The sequence below is a fragment of the Rhinolophus sinicus genome, chromosome 3 (assembly GCF_057876585.1).
Source record: "Rhinolophus sinicus isolate RSI-liver-muscle chromosome 3, RSI-T2T, whole genome shotgun sequence".
Taxonomy (NCBI): domain Eukaryota; kingdom Metazoa; phylum Chordata; class Mammalia; order Chiroptera; family Rhinolophidae; genus Rhinolophus; species Rhinolophus sinicus.
In genome coordinates this window covers 140,988,066-141,007,469 of record NC_142503.1, presented here as the reverse complement: position 1 = coordinate 141,007,469, position 19,404 = coordinate 140,988,066, and the positions used below count along the sequence as shown (strand labels likewise).

At 38.9% G+C, this 19,404-nt stretch overlaps 1 protein-coding gene and 1 long non-coding RNA gene across 2 annotated transcripts in view; one reads left to right on the top strand and one right to left on the bottom strand.

The window, feature by feature from the left end:
- Positions 1-19,404, bottom strand: part of LOC141570592 (uncharacterized) — a 47,949-nt gene that overhangs the window by 15,842 nt on the left and 12,703 nt on the right. The window lies entirely within an intron of this gene.
- GATM (glycine amidinotransferase) lies at positions 1,123-17,543 on the top strand. The gene is made up of 9 exons (XM_019756665.3): positions 1,123-1,444; positions 2,854-3,072; positions 9,312-9,507; positions 10,510-10,700; positions 11,670-11,807; positions 11,947-12,111; positions 13,833-13,896; positions 14,356-14,472; positions 16,482-17,543. Exons 1-9 carry the CDS (start codon positions 1,376-1,378, stop codon positions 16,592-16,594), a joined length of 1,272 nt encoding a protein of 423 aa, XP_019612224.2. The 5' UTR covers positions 1,123-1,375; the 3' UTR covers positions 16,595-17,543.

The following is a 19,404-nucleotide window of genomic DNA, read 5'->3' as shown; positions in this document are numbered from 1 at the left end:
CAGGTCAGATAGCAAGTTAGTAACAGAGCTAAGGTATGAACCGAGACACACTGACTCCTTTCACCCTATTATCACATTTGTCCTCCTTAATTGTTGGAGCTGGTAAAATATTACCTCATATTCATATAGCTCTAATGCCACACCAAGTTCTGCACATATGCTTTCTCCTTTTGGCCCTTCAAAGCCTGTGTGCTAGGGACAATAAATGCAATTGTTCTCCCATCAAGGATGAGAAGATTGCCACTCAGGAAGACACACAGTAGTCTATAACGGAGTCAAAACTAGAACCCAGTTCTCCCAATTTCATCTGCACAGAGCTTTCCACCATGCCATCCTGTTTGGTGTCATTTATCAGTGAACTTTGGAAAACAAGTTTGAGACACCAGAATTAAAAAGACAGCTCCTTAAAAATACACACATAATTTGTAGGTACAAAAATGAAATTCTCAAAATCCCTCTGCCCCCTCTCCTGCTAGGAACTTAAACGTTAGCGTTTTCTAGTTTTGCACAAATCCACAGCAATGAGCACTTTGCACTGTTAAGGGAACTACTTTTCTAACAAATGTATCCTTATCAAATTGAAATAAAAAATTAAATACATGAAATGGAAGGGAAGAAACTGCGTAGTCCTCCCTTACTTGTCCTAGCCCACATTTGTCTCTGTTTTCATGATTGAGTTTCTCAAGCCAACATGGCCAACCACTATTTGAAATGGCAAACATTCCAAAGGACACCTAACAGATTAGTGGGTGGAAAGCGAAGCGCCCGGGGGAGCGGATGACCTGAATTCCAGACGGAGTCCGCTCCAGTCTCAATCCCGGTGTTGCCCTAAGCAGCCCCCAAAACTTTAGGTGCTTTCGTTTACTGTATTATGAGGGGACTGGGTCATTGCACATAGAGGAATTCAAATATGTGATTGTATTCACGCTTTGCATACTTAAATCCACAAATGTAAATAAAAAACAACAGTTGCAGATACTATCACATTTCGTCAGAAGTCACGTTCTCCTCCCCTTCCCTAAGATACTCGTGGGCCTCCTTCGGCGGATCTGGGCGGGGCTTGTCCGAGCGCAGCAGAAGTCGGTGTGTGGATTGACTGGCTATAAAAATTGGGAGGCCCGCAGACTTGACCCTGCGCAGTCCCTAACCGTTCCTAATTCAGGGAGGCCCCGCGCACCAGCCTGCGCTCCGCGGGCCCCGCCACCTGTTCTGGGCAGCCAATGGGCGCGCGGGGGGGCGACCCGGGCGGGGCGAGGCTACAAAAGGCGCACGCCGCGCGCCCAAACACCCCGCTGCGGGCGCACTCTTGGGAGGTCGGACAGACGCGGCCCAGAGTCGGGACCATTCGGCTCGGGGACCAGCCGGGCGCGGAGCGATGCTGCGGGTGCGGTGTCTGCGCGGTGGGAGCCGCGGCGCCGAGGCAGTGCACTACATCGGGTCTCGGGTGCGTGCGCCGCCAGCCTTCCTCCTTCGCTTTTCCCAGCCAGCATTGTTTGACCACGTCTCTTCTAGGCTCCCTTAGAAGCTCGGCTTCTAGAGCCTTTGCTGGCGGCAGAGAGCTTGATGGTATCCCCGTTGGGGCCACACCCTGTGGACACAGTGGCTCTCTGCCTCTGGGACTGCGGTGGCCGTTAGCTCAGGGGATGCCACCCTCCGCAATCGGACCTCGATTTGCTCCACGGATCTTGCGTCCCGGAGTGAGGGGGTGGGACGACAACGAACTCATTTTAGTAAAAGGGTGGTGGTATTGGGGTTCATTGTCTTGGGCGGGCGTAGAGTTAGGCAAGCGTCTGGGGTGGATGGATGGGAAAAGAGGCAGCATGTGAATCGGGGACGGAGAGGGAGCAAGCAGGCCCACTCCCAAGTGTAACATGGAGTCCTGAGTTTCGAGAGGAGTTGGAGCGAGTTCGGTCTGCACGCAGTTTCTGCCTGGTCCCGCCCTCGGCCTCCCTGGTTTGTGAGTGCAAGCCTGCAGACCCTTCCTACGTAGCTCCTAAAACAGGAATAGCAGGGCAGTTTGGCTCCCGCCAGCAAATGGTTCCATAACAGCTGTCACTCTCCCCACCCTGTCTTCCCCTCCTGCCTCCTTCCTAAGGCTTTTAACAGAGTGGGATAAAGATTTGGGGACTTGAGATTGGCTCTGTGAGTGAGGGACTCTCCCTGCTCTAGATTTTTATAGGCCCTGCATTTTCAAAAGGCTGTTTTGAAGTTCTTAGATCTCCTTTCTAGTTGTTTAAATTTGTGCCTGGGTTAATCATTATCATGGCTGGGGGACTGTGGACCATCTGTAAAATGGAGCAGATGGCACTTGGTCATTCTCAGTATTGAAGTGCCAAAGAATGTGAAGTGTCAGCGATGAAAAAATTTTTCGTTTGAAGCTGATTATTCTGAAAGATAAGGTCCTTTACATATTTTCAATTGGGAAAAAAATTAATATTGGTAACCTTTGTTTGATACTGAAGGGGAAAAGAAACATGGAGCAGCTTTACATGGTTTTCTGGGAAGAGGGTGACCCATCACCTGCAGAAGTGTTGCTTAAAGTTTGATTGCAGAAAACCATTCTGAGATATAAATGGGAGGTGTAGGGTCTTTGGGGACAAAATCTTCTAAGGGGTTTTAAAGAGTTATGCCACTTAGCATAACATATCAGACGATAATGTGTAAATAAATAGAAAGGTAAAACTCACCTGTAACCCCACCATCCACTTATAAACTAACATCTTGGTTTACACTCTCCAAAAGGATTTTAAATGTCTCACTATGTTATTCTGGGTTTTCATCCGACCTCCACTTCCCCCTCCCCATGAAGTACTGTATAGGACTACACAATAATCTTTTCTTTGTTTTTGGAAGCTTGGAAGAACCTTAACAGGATGGGTGCAGCGAACTTTCCAGAGCACCCAGGCAGCTGCAGCTTCCTCCCGGAGTTCCTGTGCAGCTGATGACAAGGCCACTGAGCCTCTGCCCAAGGACTGCCCTGTCTCCTCATACAACGAATGGGACCCCTTAGAGGAAGTGATAGTGGGCAGAGCAGAAAACGCCTGTGTTCCACCATTCACCGTGGAGGTGAAGGTAAAACAAGGGTGTTCACATGTCTGAAGCAGGTTGATGCCACACCTTCTGCCTTGGCTCCCACTTTCTCCTCTGTAACTGCTTTCACGTTCGCTTACTGCAGAGGCCCCAAATCCAGTGGTTGATTTTAAGTTACCTTCCTTGGCATCTCTGTAGTATTCAGCACTATTTACACAAATAATAACTCCTTCCTTTGGATTCTGAGAGACTCCTTTCTGGGATATTGTATTAGTTCTCTAGCTATTCCTCACATCTTTCTTCACTGTCTGTTGTGTTGGAGTTGAACAGAATTTCACTTTTGGCCCTCTTCTATTACGTAGCTGTTCTCAAAGCTTCAAATCCCACCTCCACTCTGGTCCAGATTTCTCTCCTGAACTCTGTCTAGAGCTACACGTCAAACTCCTTGCTGCATATTGCCACAGGACCTCAAACTTGGCACACCTTGAATTCAACTGCCAGTCACTCTGCTAAACAGGACTGCCTTCATTTTTTCCTTTCAGTTTTTGGCATTCCTATTTACCCAAGCTGAAACACCAGAGTCATCTTTGATTTCTATTTCAATCGCATCCTCCACATCCATCCTCCAGGATCTAAGAAGGCTTGTGTCAAAATGAGCCTTGCCTCCAGGCCTCTGCTGCTGCTTTAGGACAGGGTCTACTGCCTGGACTAGTGCAGTTCATGCCTAACGGGTCTCCCCCCGTTGCTCTTCTTTCCATACCGCCTTCCAAAATTTGATCATGTCACTCATCTTGCTCTTATCACTCCTCTATTTTCCATACCTACACACACACACACACACACACACACACACACACACACACACTCTTAGGATAAAGTCCTCATGGTATTCAAGATCCTTCACAATCTGGCTCTTGTTTGCCTTTTCAGGATTCCCCGTTTCACCCACTGATTCATTTAGAGATGTGTTAGTATGACAGGTTAGCAAATGTTCATCCCTGTTTAGGTCTCTCTCACCTCTAATATTTCACCCTGGTTTTCAGCAGACTTTGTAAGATAACATGTAAGCAGCCAACCTAGACTACGAACTGTTCCCCAAACGAGCCTCCTGCCTTCACTCCTCCCTAGGTCTCTTCCGCCCATCTTTCCCGCACTCCTCTTACTACCACCTAGTACCAATGGCATTTTCCACAAGGCCTTAGAGGATTTCCCTGTAACAAGTAATGCTTCGCTTTTTAAAAATTCCTAGTGTCCTTCATTTGTAATATTCTGTGGCCAGGGCCTTCATGGGTTGGTATTCAAGTTGTATACTGCATAAGGATCCCATATCTAAGGGACTGCCATTAACATTGTAGACACAGCCTAGCTTCCATTAATAATGGGTTACAAATGTATCTTCAGTATACTTCAGTTCTTGTGAAATATTTACATTTGTATTTATAATGTGGATTGAGGAAATAAGTTGTTGCATGATTGTCATCAGCATCAGAAAAGTTGCCTACCTTGTAGAAGGGCTCTAGAGGTATTAGCACAAAATAACCTAGCATTTAGAGAGATGCAATGTCACACAGAAACACGTATCTTATGCTAACCAATTGACAAGGCAATTAAAATGAAGTGCCAGGAGAACTAAGGAAAAAGCAATGACCAAGTGCTGAATAGTGAGGAAGTCTTCTTGAAGAAAATTATTCTTGAGTTAGACCTTGAAGACAGAACAACAGAAAAAGTAATAACTTCTAATTATTCTGAAACTACCTTTGGTTCTGGTATTTGAAATTTGATGAACAGGTTAATTTATATGTTATCCACATGTTTTAAAAGGCATGATCTTTTTTAAGTCTTTTCTTGGAAAGATGTCCCATCCCCTATCCATTTCAATTGGGTGAAATTAAATGTAAAATTCAGGCAATAGTTTATCCTCCTACTTGTCTTTAAAATTATTGAGTTTTTTACCATGTGATCTTATGGAATCGGAATTCTCAGACATTATTTTGAGTTTTTTTGTCCCTTCATTTATAACTTGAGACATTGTAATTTCATGGACTTATGGGAAGTGTACATGTTGAAGTCAGGAGACCAGGATTGAATTAGGTACCATGTTTTCCCGAAAATAAGACCTAGCCGGACAGTCAGCTCTCATGCATGTTTTGGAGCAAAAATTAATATAAGACCCGGTCTCATATTTTGGTAAAATAAGATGTTTTTGTGTGTTTGTTTGTTTTTTGTTTTTCCCCTTGTTAACATTTTTTATTACACTAGTACAGTTGTCAAAACTAGAATTAATTAAATACAATTTTTTTCAGTTTTACTAGTTTTTCTCTAGTGTTTTTGTATTTCAAGATTTCCTCCAGGATACCACATTACACTTAATTGTCATGTCTTCTTAGCTTCCACTGTTCTTTGACAATTGTTCGTGCCTTCCATGTTCTTGATTACCTTGACAGTTGATGAGTACTTGTCAAGTATTTTGTAGAATATCTCTCAATTTGGGTTTTTGACTTTTTTTTTTTTATTTATTGGGGTGACAATTGTTAGTAAAATTACATAGATTTCAGGTGTACAATTCTGTATTACATCATCTATAAATCCCATTGTGTGTTCACCACCCAGAGTCAGTTCTCCTTCCATCACCATATATTTGATCCCCCTTACGCTCCTCTCCCACCCAAAATAAGATGGTTTTATATTAATTTTTGCTCCAAAAGACGCATTAGAGCTGATTGTCTAGCTAGATCTTATTTTCTGGGAAGCACGGTATTTGATAAAGCTTGTTAGCTAGTCTCAGTTAATTAGCTCTTTGACCTTGTGCAAGATTTCACACATTTCTGGGCCTCAGTAAAATGAAGATATTAAAAAGTTTGATATCTACCTATCAAGATTAAATATGAAGGTAAAAGTTTACATGTTAAGTATTTTAAAGGACAAAACATAACTCATAGTTGTATGGACCCAGTTTGTTAATTACATTTAAAAAGTACATTGGGGGTGTAATGGTTGTAGATAATAGTAGCATTAGCAGTATTGATTTCATTCGTTTGTGTGGTTATTTCTGCTTTATGCCACATACTGAACTAGATATTGAGGGAGAGGAAAGTAATTCTAAGATATGCATGGCCCCTGGAAGGCAAGGCCTTACCTTCTAGTTAGAGGAAAATGACACAGATGTATTAATCCGTTTTGGGAACAATGAAAGATAAAACAATATAGTGAACTGTTTATATGCTATTAAAGCATAAAATGTGATGAAAGTGCTAGAGAAATTTTATGGGAATGAGGGACACAGATATCAGGAAGCACAATTTTTAAAAGCTACATGGCTGCTTTTTTCTGCAAAACATAGTAAATACTTTCCACCAAATATATGCCTTTTGTTCTGCTTTTGTCTTTTTTTTTTTTTTTTAACACGTTGCGTACGGCGGGGTTTAAATCCCTCGTGAAGATTCTCGTGATCCGTACGCAACGTGTTAATGGGGCATATTGGGGAACAGTGTGTTTCTCCAGGGCCCATCAGCTCCAAGTCGTTGTCCTTCAATCAATGTAGTTGTGGAGGGCGCAGCCCAGCTCCAAGTCCAGTCGCCATTTTCAGTCTTCAGTTGCAGGGGGCACAGCCCACCATCCCATGGGGGATTTGAACTGACAATTTTGTTGAGAGCTCACCCTCTAACCAACTGAGCCCCTCCAGAAGCTCAGTGGCAACTCAGTTGTCTTCAATCTAGTTGTGGAGGGCACAGCTCACTGGCCCATGTGGGAATTGAACTGGCAATCCTGTTGTTCAGAGCTCACGCTCTAACCAACTGAGCCATCGGGCCGGCCGCTTTTGTCTTTTTTAATAAAGCCTGTGATAAAGGACCTTATATAAAATACAAAATCGATCTAAGTTAATGTAATATGTTTGCAGCTGGACAAATAAGAAATTTTACTGAGATTTCCTAGCCTTCCAAAAACAGTTTTGAAATCCATTTGGCAAAACACCCCCACCAAAGATTTTAGGTTCTGAAAGACTACAAAGTTTCTAGGAATGTAGCCACATCTCTGCAACATTATTAAAAACATCATATGCTAAGCATTTAATATAGTGTTTTTTATCTTGCAGACACTTGGTAAATGATTGTTAACTCATTTAGCAGGGTTATAAAGGAAACGTAAATAGTTACCAAGTATCCCTTGGAAAATGTAATGTGCTCTGACCATTAAGGACTTTGTCCAACCTTAGAATGTGAACTATACAAGGAAACTCACACTTGTTCAAACAACTTTTTTCTCCCAGGGAAGTTTATATTTATCAAGGCATGCTGCACTCTGCATAGTCACACAGGATACTTTGGAATGTACCCGGCAAGACACCATGGCTGTGCATCTGCTGTAACCCAGTGTTAAATTGTCAAAGGCTTCTTGTCCCTCAGTGGACTGTAAGAGATGTGCGTGGCATGAGAAGAAGGAAGTGGTGAATGGATGTAGTACCAGGATGTGTCTGAGAGGAATATAAAGAGTCATTATTATCCCCTCCTTCTGGTTGCTGCTGCAGGACTTCCGAGGCGTAGAAAACAGTGGAGGACTTTTGTTTTTTAAAAGAGTGGACTGACTGATCTTAAAAAGTAGTCAAATTTTTAAAACTGATAACATTTTTCATGGGCCAGAAATTGAGCCTGTTGTTTGCCTATAGCTCTTCAAAAGTAAAACAACTCATAATTTAGATGGGTCAGCAAACTTTATCTGTTTGGGATCAGATAATAAATATTTCAGATTTTGCAGACCTTAAGGTCTCTGTCACAGCTACTCAACTCTGCCATTGTAGTGCAAAAGCAACTATAATGATATAAGGAAATATTTTTTAAATACCTGCTTGAAACGTTTTTTAGAAACTTAAAATATATAAATGTACGTTGCTTTGCCACCTTTTAATGAACATCCAAGGCTTTTTCTTAGCATTTGGATCTTCTCATTGGAATTCTGCTTTATCTATCTTGATAAATTACATCCGTATGTATCGCCTACATTTCCCAGTGTATTTCTTTAAATTGAGAACTTAGCTACATGCAAAATAATATCAATGAAGAATCCTTCTAGATTTTTATACTTTTGGAAAATGGATATTTTACAGTTGTACCTACCCTGATTCAACAGTAATTTTTTAGCAAATTGAGCCTTTTTAAAAGTATTCCACTGTTGTCCATTCAGTTGTCTTTTAAAATGCATATAACTCTTGGTCACTTTCTAAATGTTAAGCTTTTTTTTAGCTACTAAATATTTGTGAATTCATCTGTCAGGTCACTTTCTTCTATGGCATAAGGACCTGCAGCAATATGAGAGCCTGGATGGATTGGGGAGAGGAAAGGTGTGGTGGGGTGAGACGCACTGGCAGGGGAGGGTAGGAAGCACCAAAGGCAGACTTGCACCACCTCACAATTCTGCCTCGTGGTAATTCTGTTGGATGGGGAAAATCAATAATGGGCTTTCAAGAAAAACAAAGCATGTATGAGAGCATATCCCTAACCTTTAAGGAGGTATGTCCTATTTTCCTACAAAATATCAAAAATGCTGTTCTAGATAGAATTCTGGGATGTATGGGTAGCTCCTAGTTTTATCTTAGTATAGGTGTGCTTTTATTCTCTTAGGCTATTGCATTTGTTCTCTTACCGTGTTTCCCCGAAAATAAGACCTAGCCAGACAATCAGCTCTAATGCGTCTTTTGGAGCAAAAGTTAATTTAAGACCCGGTCTTATTTTACTATAATATAAGACCCAGTCTAATATTATAATATAATATAATATAATATAATATAATATAATATAATATAATATAATATAATATAATATAATATAATATAATATAATATAATATAATAATATAATATAACCAAATCTTATATTAAGTTTTGCTCCAAAAGATGCATTAGAGCTGATTGTCCGGCGAGGTCTTATTTTCGGGGAAACACGGTATTTGGTTTCATTGAGACTAACAGGAGCACCCATCTCTTGTTTTGTCTATGAAGCATGTAAAAACTGGCCCAAGAGGATTCCAGGCCTCTTGGGCGGTAGACATGCTGCGAATGGTAGAGCATGAGATCTCAGACAGAAGAAACAAAAAGGTCTTAAAACATCAAGGGGATTTAGAGTTCTTCACTCAAGGCACTGGGCTCAGTGCTGGGGATCAACACTGAACAAGATATGGTCTTAGTCTCAATTCTGTTAAGTTATATAAATCATGGTTCACTGCCTATGCACCTATCATGAGTTATGTTTTTCTCCTATAAGTTTTCACTTACTTTCTCCTGCTTCTAGGCCAACACATATGAAAAATACTGGCCATTTTACCAGAAGCATGGAGGCCATTATTTTCCCAAAGATCATTTGAAAAAGGCTGTTGCTGAAATAGAAGAAATGTGCAATATTTTAAAAATGGAAGGAGTGACAGTGAGGCGGCCTGACACCATTGACTGGTCGTTAAAGTACAAAACTCCTGATTTTGAGTCTACGGGTAAGTGATAACAGATACCTAAGCTGCTAGTGTCTTAATTTTTAATTTCTTAATGTATAGGGAGAAAACTGTTAATTTCTCAGTGATTCCTTTGTTTTAATAATCCTTTAAAACTTTAAAGATTATTTAGGAACAGTTTGGTTCTCTTGATATGATTAAGATGTACACATTCAAAATTCCATTGTAAACCTGAAATCTCTGCAAAAGATGCAATTTTTCTAAACTTTATGGTCATTTTCTCATATAAGAACAGCAGATTCTATCAAATTTTCCCAAGAACAGAAGTTAAGAGAGTAACAGAAACATTCCCATTTTTTTTACCTGACACTGCTACAAGATTGTTCTTGTGCCTGAGTTCATTGTTCTAATTTATTGTTCTAGAAGCGATCCTCGGCCCAATTTTTATCTGGTGGTACTGATGTTCCCTGAAGAACTCTGTTTCTGTGTAGCACTAAAAGTTTATAAAAGGTGAAAATTTGGTGGTTCAAGACCGTTTTGAACAAGGACCTTATTGTTTCTTTTTCTTTTCTCTCTTTTTTTTCTGTTTGGCTTCAGCATCCTCACACAGAATTCATGTTAACAATCTAGTACCATGTTTCCCTGAAAATAAGACCTAGTTGGACAATCAGCTCTAATGAATCTTTTGAAGCAAAAATTAATATAAGACCCGGTCTTATTTTACTATAAGACCCAGTATTACATTACATTATGTTATCTTATGTTATATATATAAAACTGGGTCTTACAGTAAAATAAGGCCGGGTCTTAAATTAAATTTTGCTCCAAAGGATGCATTAGAGCTGATTGTCTGGCTTGGTCTTATTTTCGGGGAAACACAGTATGTATCATTAAATATTTTTTCCATTTGCACATAATTATGTACATTCACACGTACAGATTTTCTGTAATTTTTTTTTCACCGAAAAATGAGATCGTACTATATAGACATGTCTGTCTTGGAAATTAGCCTTACTGAGGTTGTGGAACTTTTTGGTCGGACAGGTTTATATGGTGCGATGCCTCGAGACATCCTGATAGTTGTGGGAAATGAGATTATCGAGGCTCCCATGGCGTGGCGCGCTCGCTTCTTTGAGTACCGCGCATACCGATCAATTATCAAAGACTACTTCCACCGTGGTGCCAAGTGGACAACAGCTCCTAAGCCCACAATGGCTGATGAACTTTATGACCAGGTAAGTCCCTAATTATAGGCGAGCATATTAGTAACTTTTCTAAATAACCCACAGAGAGTGAGATGAAGAGTCTCAGATACCTTGTATTTTTTAATGCATTTCAGAAACTGAGAGCCCCACCTACTTTTTAAAAAAATGATTGTTCTATGATGAAGAATAAATGATACTGTGATACTAATAGTAATAGTAATAATAGCTAACACTTATTCGGTGCTTATTATGTGCCAGGTCTTGAGCTCAGTGCTTTCTTTATATCCTTAGTCCTGTTTATACATCACAATACCCCCATGAGGGAATAGTATCATTCTATTACTGGGAGGAAAACTTGCCTAAAGGCTCACAGCTATTCATTACTGGAGACAGAAAAATCTCTAGGCTGAACTCCATTCTCTTCTTTTAGAAAAAGAGTTTGGTCTACAAGCCAAATTCACAGTAAACAGAAGTATATTAGTAGATCACTTACTATTTGATCATTTATAGAAAGAATAAAAAAAATCAAAATGTCTTCTAGGGATTTAAAGACAGAAATAAGTAAATTCATTCCACCACACCCGATCAAATTTGGCAGGGGAAGTATGGCATCTCATTTTATGGTAAGAGTTAGGCTCAGGACCAAAGGCCTTTTCTAAAAGAACAGACTGACTTCATTTTGTTGACTTTCAATATTGTAGGCAGTAGCTGCATAAATCAGTGTATGGGGTCACGGAATATTTTCAGAATCATTACTGCCTCTGTACCGCTTGCTTCTAAGTATCAGGAAATTGCTGTCATGCCTAGTTTTTAAATTTTTTGTTTTTTTGGTTTGGTTAGCATGGACCTACATTCTCCCCATGCATGTTTTAGTCGAGAACAGGGTAGCAGTATTTTGGGAAATGATGACATTAAGCTAATTTTCTTAGTAATGAATGTCCTGTAAATAATTTCCTCATGAACCAATGCACTGTGTGTGTTCATTCTTGTTCCAATTAGGATTACCCCATTTATTCTGTAGAAGACAGACACAAATTGGCTGCTCAGGGAAAATTTGTGACAACTGAGTTCGAGCCATGCTTTGATGCTGCTGACTTCATTCGAGCTGGAAGAGACATTTTTGCACAGAGAAGCCAGGTTGATAAAGGCTGCCTCTGAAATTTCACACTTTATTGCTGTATTTTCAATTTCCAAATTAAAATTCTTTCATCCTATTTTTCGTTATCTAAAGATAGAACCAAATCTTTATAGCATTACGTCTTCCTTTTATTTTCAGGTTACAAACTACCTGGGCATTGAATGGATGCGTAGGCACCTTGCTCCAGACTACAGAGTACATATCATCTCCTTTAAAGACCCCAATCCAATGCATATCGATGCTACCTTCAATATCATTGGACCTGGTCTTGTGCTTTCCAACCCTGACCGACCATGTCACCAGGTAAGGGAGTTCTTAGGACTCTGCAAAAGTAATAGAGTCTAGCAACTGAAGTAATTTCCCCTTTATTCTAAGCACTTCCGTGCTTCCTAATGTTTCTAAATGACAAATTCAGCAACGTTCAACATTATTATGATCAAAAATTGGATTACTTATGCTATATTTACTACAAGATGTCCAACACTCAGAAATATAAAGTGTATCAGACTTTGGCTGCGTGCTGCTGCCAAAGCATCAAGTTTTTGTCATTGTGTATGTTTCTGTCAGAGTCATATTACAGTAGTTCCCCCTTATCTGTGGGGGAATATGTTGCAATACCCCCTGTGGATGCCTAAAACCTATAGTATGGAACCTTATATATACTGTTTTTTCCTGTGCATACTTGTACATACCTATAATAAAGCTTAATTTATAAATTGGGCACAGTAAGAGATTAACAACAATAACTAATAATAAAATAGAACAATTATAATGACATAATAAAAGTTAAGTGAATGTGATCTCTCTCTCTCTCTCTCTCTCTCTCTCTCTCTCTCTCTCTCTCTCTCTCTCTCTCTCTTTCTGTCTTTCTCTTGAAATACCTGGAATTTTCCATTTAATATTTTTGGACCCTGGTTGATCACGGGTAACTAAAACCATGGAAAGTAATACTGTGGATAAGGGGAATTACTGTATCTCATAATTTGCAGCCAAGGTTCCACAGCAGCTAAATTGCAAACAAGAAGACCCATGCATGTCTAGGGCAATGCAAGTGGAAAGTGAGTGTCTTCTTCCCTCTCCAGTAGGTCAGTGGGTCAGGCCTACTTTGACCAGCCCCACCCTGTGGGAGTAGCAGAGCCGCTGCACTGCAGCTGGTGTGTTCCTATCACTTCTACCTGCTGCCCCCTACATCCAGTTGGGTGATGAATGATTTTGTGTTATTTGCTAGGCTGCAGTACATCTTTTAAAAATCACTAATTTACCATGTGACTCTTTATTTTTAGCCCATATATTTGGACCCAGCGATCAAGACTACTTATTCATTTCATTTTAATATAATTCATTGATACAGGAAGTGGGTATGTGAACATAGGGATGGCTAAGTTACAATAAATAGGTCACTAAGGACAATTATGGTTTTTTGGGAATATAGCCCTAACATACGTCTTTATACCACGGTCATGGATACAAAGTGATGGACTATGAAGTGGATGCACTATGGGTTTGACACAGTCACATGCAGGGAACATATTGTTTACAATTCAGCTGCAGTGGAACCTTGGCTGCAAGTTATGAGACATAATAATTCCCCTTATACATGGTTTTCTTAATACTAAAATAGTTAAGAAATATTTTCATTTTCTTTATTGAGAAATTCTCAAGGAAAGTATCTTTGATATTTCATTTATTTATTTATTTATTTTATTAGTTTCAAGTGATATTTTAAAATCTTTGGTATTTTAAAATCTCTGACCTGAGAAAAGCCAAGAATATTTTTTAAAGCTTTAACATTTCTGTTACTTTTTAACTTTAATCTGATAATCTGGTAATTTTATGTACATTTTTATTAGGATTCTGATAAAATCATCCAAATGTCTTAAAATTTTAATTTCTTTATTTTGACAGTTGAGAAAACAGTTTCTCAAAAAGAATTAATTATAAGGGCTATCAGAGACAAAGAGTATAAAAATAATACTTGTAGATTTAAGCCTCTTTGGTTTTTGTTTTCTTTTTTGGTCTTTCAGATTGATCTTTTCAAGAAAGCCGGATGGACCATAGTTACTCCTCCAAAACCAGTCATCCCAGATGGTATGCTTACTTTTATATACTCATAGATTAAAATGAGTACTTCAGGAACCCAGGATCTTTCCCCTATAAACAGCACCCAAATTTTAGTAATTTAAAGAAAATATTTCCCCGGTAAGGAGTAAACTGGTGCTGGGACTACGGATACTAGAACAAGACTGGACTCGTGTTCACAACCTCTCCTTCCATAGAAAATGAGAGTGAGAAGATGGGAAAAATCAGTATATCACATAAAGCAAGAAATGACTTTTTAAAGAAAATGAGGTGAAATCCAAATGCGTAATGAGTATGGATTGATTCATAACATTTATAGATAAACTGTCTTAAGGTTAAAATAAAATTTCTCAGGGGAAGTGAACTACTGAAAGAATTGAACTGTCACTTTAATATTCTTCACTTTCAAATCCTCGCTTTAAACAAAGATGAAAGCATACATGACTTAAAAATTGTGGTTATTTTTAGATCACCCACTCTGGATGTCATCCAAATGGCTTTCCATGAATGTCTTAATGTTAGATGAAAAGCGTGTTATGGTGGACGCCAATGAAGTCCCGATTCAAAAGATGTTTGAAAAGCTGGGTATGTACAGTAAATGAAACGTATTGTCATACATGGAAATATTAAATGAGAAGAACTGAAGAAATGACACGCTAGCTCTGATGTATGCTTTATCTAATTCCTTTCTGTTCCATTTAGAGAGATTATTTCATAGATGGACACTATTTTTGTTTTCAGCAATCATAATCTGAAAAAGTTGGAGCTACATCCCAGCTCCTCAGGCACCCCCTCGCAACCGTCTTGTACAACGTATCCAAACTCCTGGTGCCCATGTGGGGAGAACTACCCCTTTGTAGATGAGCATATAGATTATTCAGCCCTTTCACAAACAAGAAATTGTTGAGGGTCCTTTGAAGTAATTTAATTGTCATTACATATTTTAAAGGACTTATAAGGGTATAGATACAGAAGTGACTTATATGTGTGATAAGCACAGTGAGCAAAGTGGAATGCAATAGAGGGTGTTACTCAACTTTGAACTACAAAGCGGAACTGGTTTTTACTTGGGTGGGAGTGTGCTTATCCTGATATTCAAAATTTAGACCAGTTATTCTAATACTATTGAGAAAAGTGTTGAAAGAAAGGATTTTCATATGGCTGTTACATAGCGTACAGATGTATGGTGATCACTCTTAATATACTTGACGTATGCTAAGTGTCAAATAAGGCCTGTAGTACACTTGTAATTGAGTCATGCTTTCATTTACATCTTATATTTCAGGTGTACTGCCCAGAAAAATTACTTGACTCTTTGACACATCCCGCTTTAATGTAGTTTCAGTTCAAAAGGATTGATTGACCTTTCAGGTGTAGGTTGAGCCCAGTCTAATGATTTAACCCCTAACGCTGTGCTACATTTTTTGTGGGATTTTTTGGGGTTTTTTTTGGGCTGTCATTAAATAACCTAACTGCTTAGATTCCATTTCTTTGTCCATTAAGTTTCATTGTTTCTCAACTTAAAATATTATTGAGTACCAAAGATCTAATTTATCATTTTGTTTATAACAAAGTCTTTTCAGGCACAGAGAACTTGTTAAAGCAAACATTTTCAAGCACCTGAATTCTCTCCAATTCAGGATTAATATGGATCTAACAATCGGAATAAGATAAATACATCTGTCTATCATGAAACATATGCTTGTGATTAAAAGCCCACTATGTATCCCGCCCTACTCCTTACCTCTGTCCAATCCCTCTTGTTACTCTTCAGAGCCCTGCTCAGTCTCACTTTCTCAGCAAAGTATTTCTGGATGCTCCTACTGCCTTCTCCTCCCTCAGTATACCAAAGGACCCTTTAGTGATTCTGTAGCTTATCTTTCTCCTCCAAATAATGGGTTCCCTGAGGGAGGAGAATAGATTTTCTTTTAAAAACCCCATTGTGCCGAACACAACAGATTTTTTCTAAATACTGTTGGATGACTGGACCATGCATAGCATAGCCACATCAATACAAATAGTGCCAGATTAAACTAATTAATTGTCTGAGTAGCTTTGGTACCTAGATAACGATATAGCCCAGATATTAAAATATGAGCTCTGTTCCATTGTTTTCTTAAGGTGGCCTGGTAAAGTTAATCATTTCAGATAAATTCTACTTATATGTGAGTAGGTAAAGTCAACTTTTCAGATTGGCTGAATTATACTTTTCCTCCTAAATTAATGTGGTAGAATTAGAAACAGTCTGACAAAATAGTTAAAGCATAATTCTAAAAGGCCTTGAAATTTTAGTGCTTGATCATTTTTGAACATTTGACAGACACGTCTGCTCATCCTACCTATTGACTTGTGAATGGTCAATAGCACAAAATCGACTTCAGAGACTGCTGACTTTTTTGTGAAGGTTTCATATTAGCAGTGGAATAGATCAGATGAAATATAATTGATAAAAATAAAATTGAAAGACTATCCTGGGTTGGGGTAGACTTAAGGATTCAAACCACAGGATTCCTACCCATCTTTACGCTTACTGTCTATAGGAAAATCTTCACGTGAGTCTATCTAACTGGTCACGTCTCTCTCTTTGGATGTAGGTATCAGTACCATTAAGGTTAACATCCGTAACGCCAATTCTCTGGGAGGAGGCTTCCACTGCTGGACCTGCGATGTCCGGCGCCGAGGCACCCTACAGTCCTACTTTGACTGACCACCTGCGATGGAGCTTGTGGCTTGGCCCAAATAAATGTAGAAAGCGTAGGGACAAGGTTCATTCACCTGCTTTAAAAAGTTCATGAACTGTAGGGCTTTAAAGAATCATATCCTTAACAGGGGTCTTATGCCTGGTTTATTTTTATTCCTTTGATATAAGGGAAATAACTTGTGGTAGGTCTTACTCTCTACTCCTAAATTTATTTGCTATTTGGCTTGAAGTGTAAAAACTTGGTGAATGCGTACCAAGACAAAAATTAATCATTTGAGTAAGTTGGCCGCTAATATTTAACCATCTACCTCTTTTTTAATTTTCTTCCCAAAAGGCAGCTTGAACTGTTGGTCCTAATCTTCATTTTTTTTCCTTTTTTTTTTTTTTTTTTTTTTACTTTTTCGCTAGTCTTATAAATGTTTGTATCACTCCTTTTTTTCTGAATGAGAGAAAGACTTGGGATGTATACAAATCTTAAGTAGAACCAGATAATTGTCTCTTTTTCTAATAAGTAATTTTGGTAATTTTTAATTTTTGTTTTTAAAAGAATAACCTAGACTATACAAACATTTAAGTGAATTTTCCATAAATGTTATTAATATTCTCATCTCAACACTGGTGGTATTTGCTACTAAAACATCTCTTCATTCAACTTACCTCATTTCAAGTGATTTATTTTAATCTTTGTCTTCTCTGGCTAAAATTTTACAGAAATAGTGCAATAGGATATAACTATCAGTTTCCATCTCTAAATTATGATGTTTGGTATCTAGTGGATACATTGCATGTTTGGTAATCTAAGACTTGTTTACAGATATGCAAATTATTTAAAGTGCAAACTTTAAAAGCATTAAAAAAACTAATGGAGGTAAAACCTACATGCGATGTGAAATAATTTTAATGTTGAATACTGTACATGTATTTTTATTCTAATAAACTTGTGTTATGGAATGGATTTTATCAGAGTTTGGTGTCAATCTAATTGTTTTGAGCATAGATAAATTAGAGAATGTAATGTAGCTCTTGAGACAGAATTCTGATGCTCTGAAATAATCAATGTGTTTGTCCCTAGTAGATAAAAATTTAAACCTAACACTTGTATTTAGAAATGTTTAGCAAAATCAAATTTTATTTATTAATTTATTCATTCAAAAATATCTGAATGTCTTCTGAATATAAGGTATTCATCCTAGGCCTCAGAAAAGAGTCTCCATTCTCAAGATACTAAATGTTTTGACTCATGAAAAATCTGGAGGGCAGAGGAGATGTACTTGAAAGTGAGTCAAGGGTTTTGACCATGCCCTTGCCAACACCTTTAACTCATTTGTATCCTGGTATCCTTTTTTGTCTGCCACAGAAACACCTACACTTGGACTGAATCCTGCTTAAGAAATCTATACAATCGTGGATTGGTGCACACGTGGGGTATATAGTCCCAGACCTAAATACCACTTGGAAATTCTGTTATACACCCCTACACATTCTCAGTGGCTATTCCAAACCTTCACTGTGTTCTCTTATCTGATAATATTATTTTATTTTTCACAGAGAAAATAGAGGCCATCAGGTTTCAGTTCCCTCAGCTTTTCTGCTCCAATCCCATAGAGATTTATCTGCATTTGCCTTCTCTGGTTAAAGTTCTTTCTCTCCTTGTTTTTACTAGCTAAGCTTTTAAAGAGAAAAGTCTGAACTTCATCTCATCACTTGCCTTTAATTCTCAACCGTCTACAAAGAGACACTTCTCTCACCCCGGCAGAAAAACAGTCAGACCAGGTCTAATCCACACTACTGTCCTTTGATTCTAATCTTTCTTCCCTTTCAGGAAATTGCTATATGAATTATCATATTTTTTATAACTCCAGCCTATGTGTGTGTGTTTTCCCTCAGCAAATAATCATGCTCAAAATAATGTTCAAACAAAAACTATTCCTCTGGCAACTTCACTTTCCTTTAGAGCTAAGCTTTCTGAAAGAATACATCTACTAACTCCACTGTTTCACCTTTTATTTATTCCTCGGCCTCCTGCTATCTGATTTCTACCTTCTCACTGCAAAGTACTGATGATAACTTGGACCTGACCTCTCAAATGTCATTTCCAGTGGATACTATTCAGGCCTTACTGATCATTCCTTTGAATGTCTTTCCTCTTTTGGGTTTCTGTGATATCACTTTCTCCCATCGCTTCTTAATTTTCAAACTCCTTCATTGGATTGTCTTCCTGCCCTTAAGAGGTAGCTGTCCACAGGATCCTGTCATTGGGCCTTTTCTCCTCTCCTAGATCCACTGGGTGGTCACATCTACGCATAGGTCTTCCCCTCCCTCGTATCCACTAAGAACTCACAGGCCACGTGGAAGGAGAGGCCATATGCCTAGCCCTTCTAGACTTGATCTTATCCTAAGCTCCAGGTCCTGTTCCCAACTCTCTGTGGACATTGTCTGGCTGTGCAAAGGCATTGCAGGCTCAACACAATATCACCATTGACTCTTGGCCAAGACATCCTGGATTCTTCCCTCTTCCTCATCTCATCTTGTCCCTTCTGTTAGCCTTTTGCATTGTTATTTAACAAGACAATTATTTCAATTATGACACTACTCTTAGGTATTCTTTTTTGTCAAAGTTTTGGAGGAAAACAAAAGCAGCCTAGTGGCCACCACACAGCTGCTATTAGTTTTCTTTTCTATCCATCATCCCCCACTCCTGAAACCCAATTGCTTCTCTGTGCCCTGTAGCAGACAGAAAGCCCACCATCTGCTGCTACAGATGTCAGGTGTCCAGAGAACACGCCAACAACTTCAGATTATCACTCTTCCTGGGG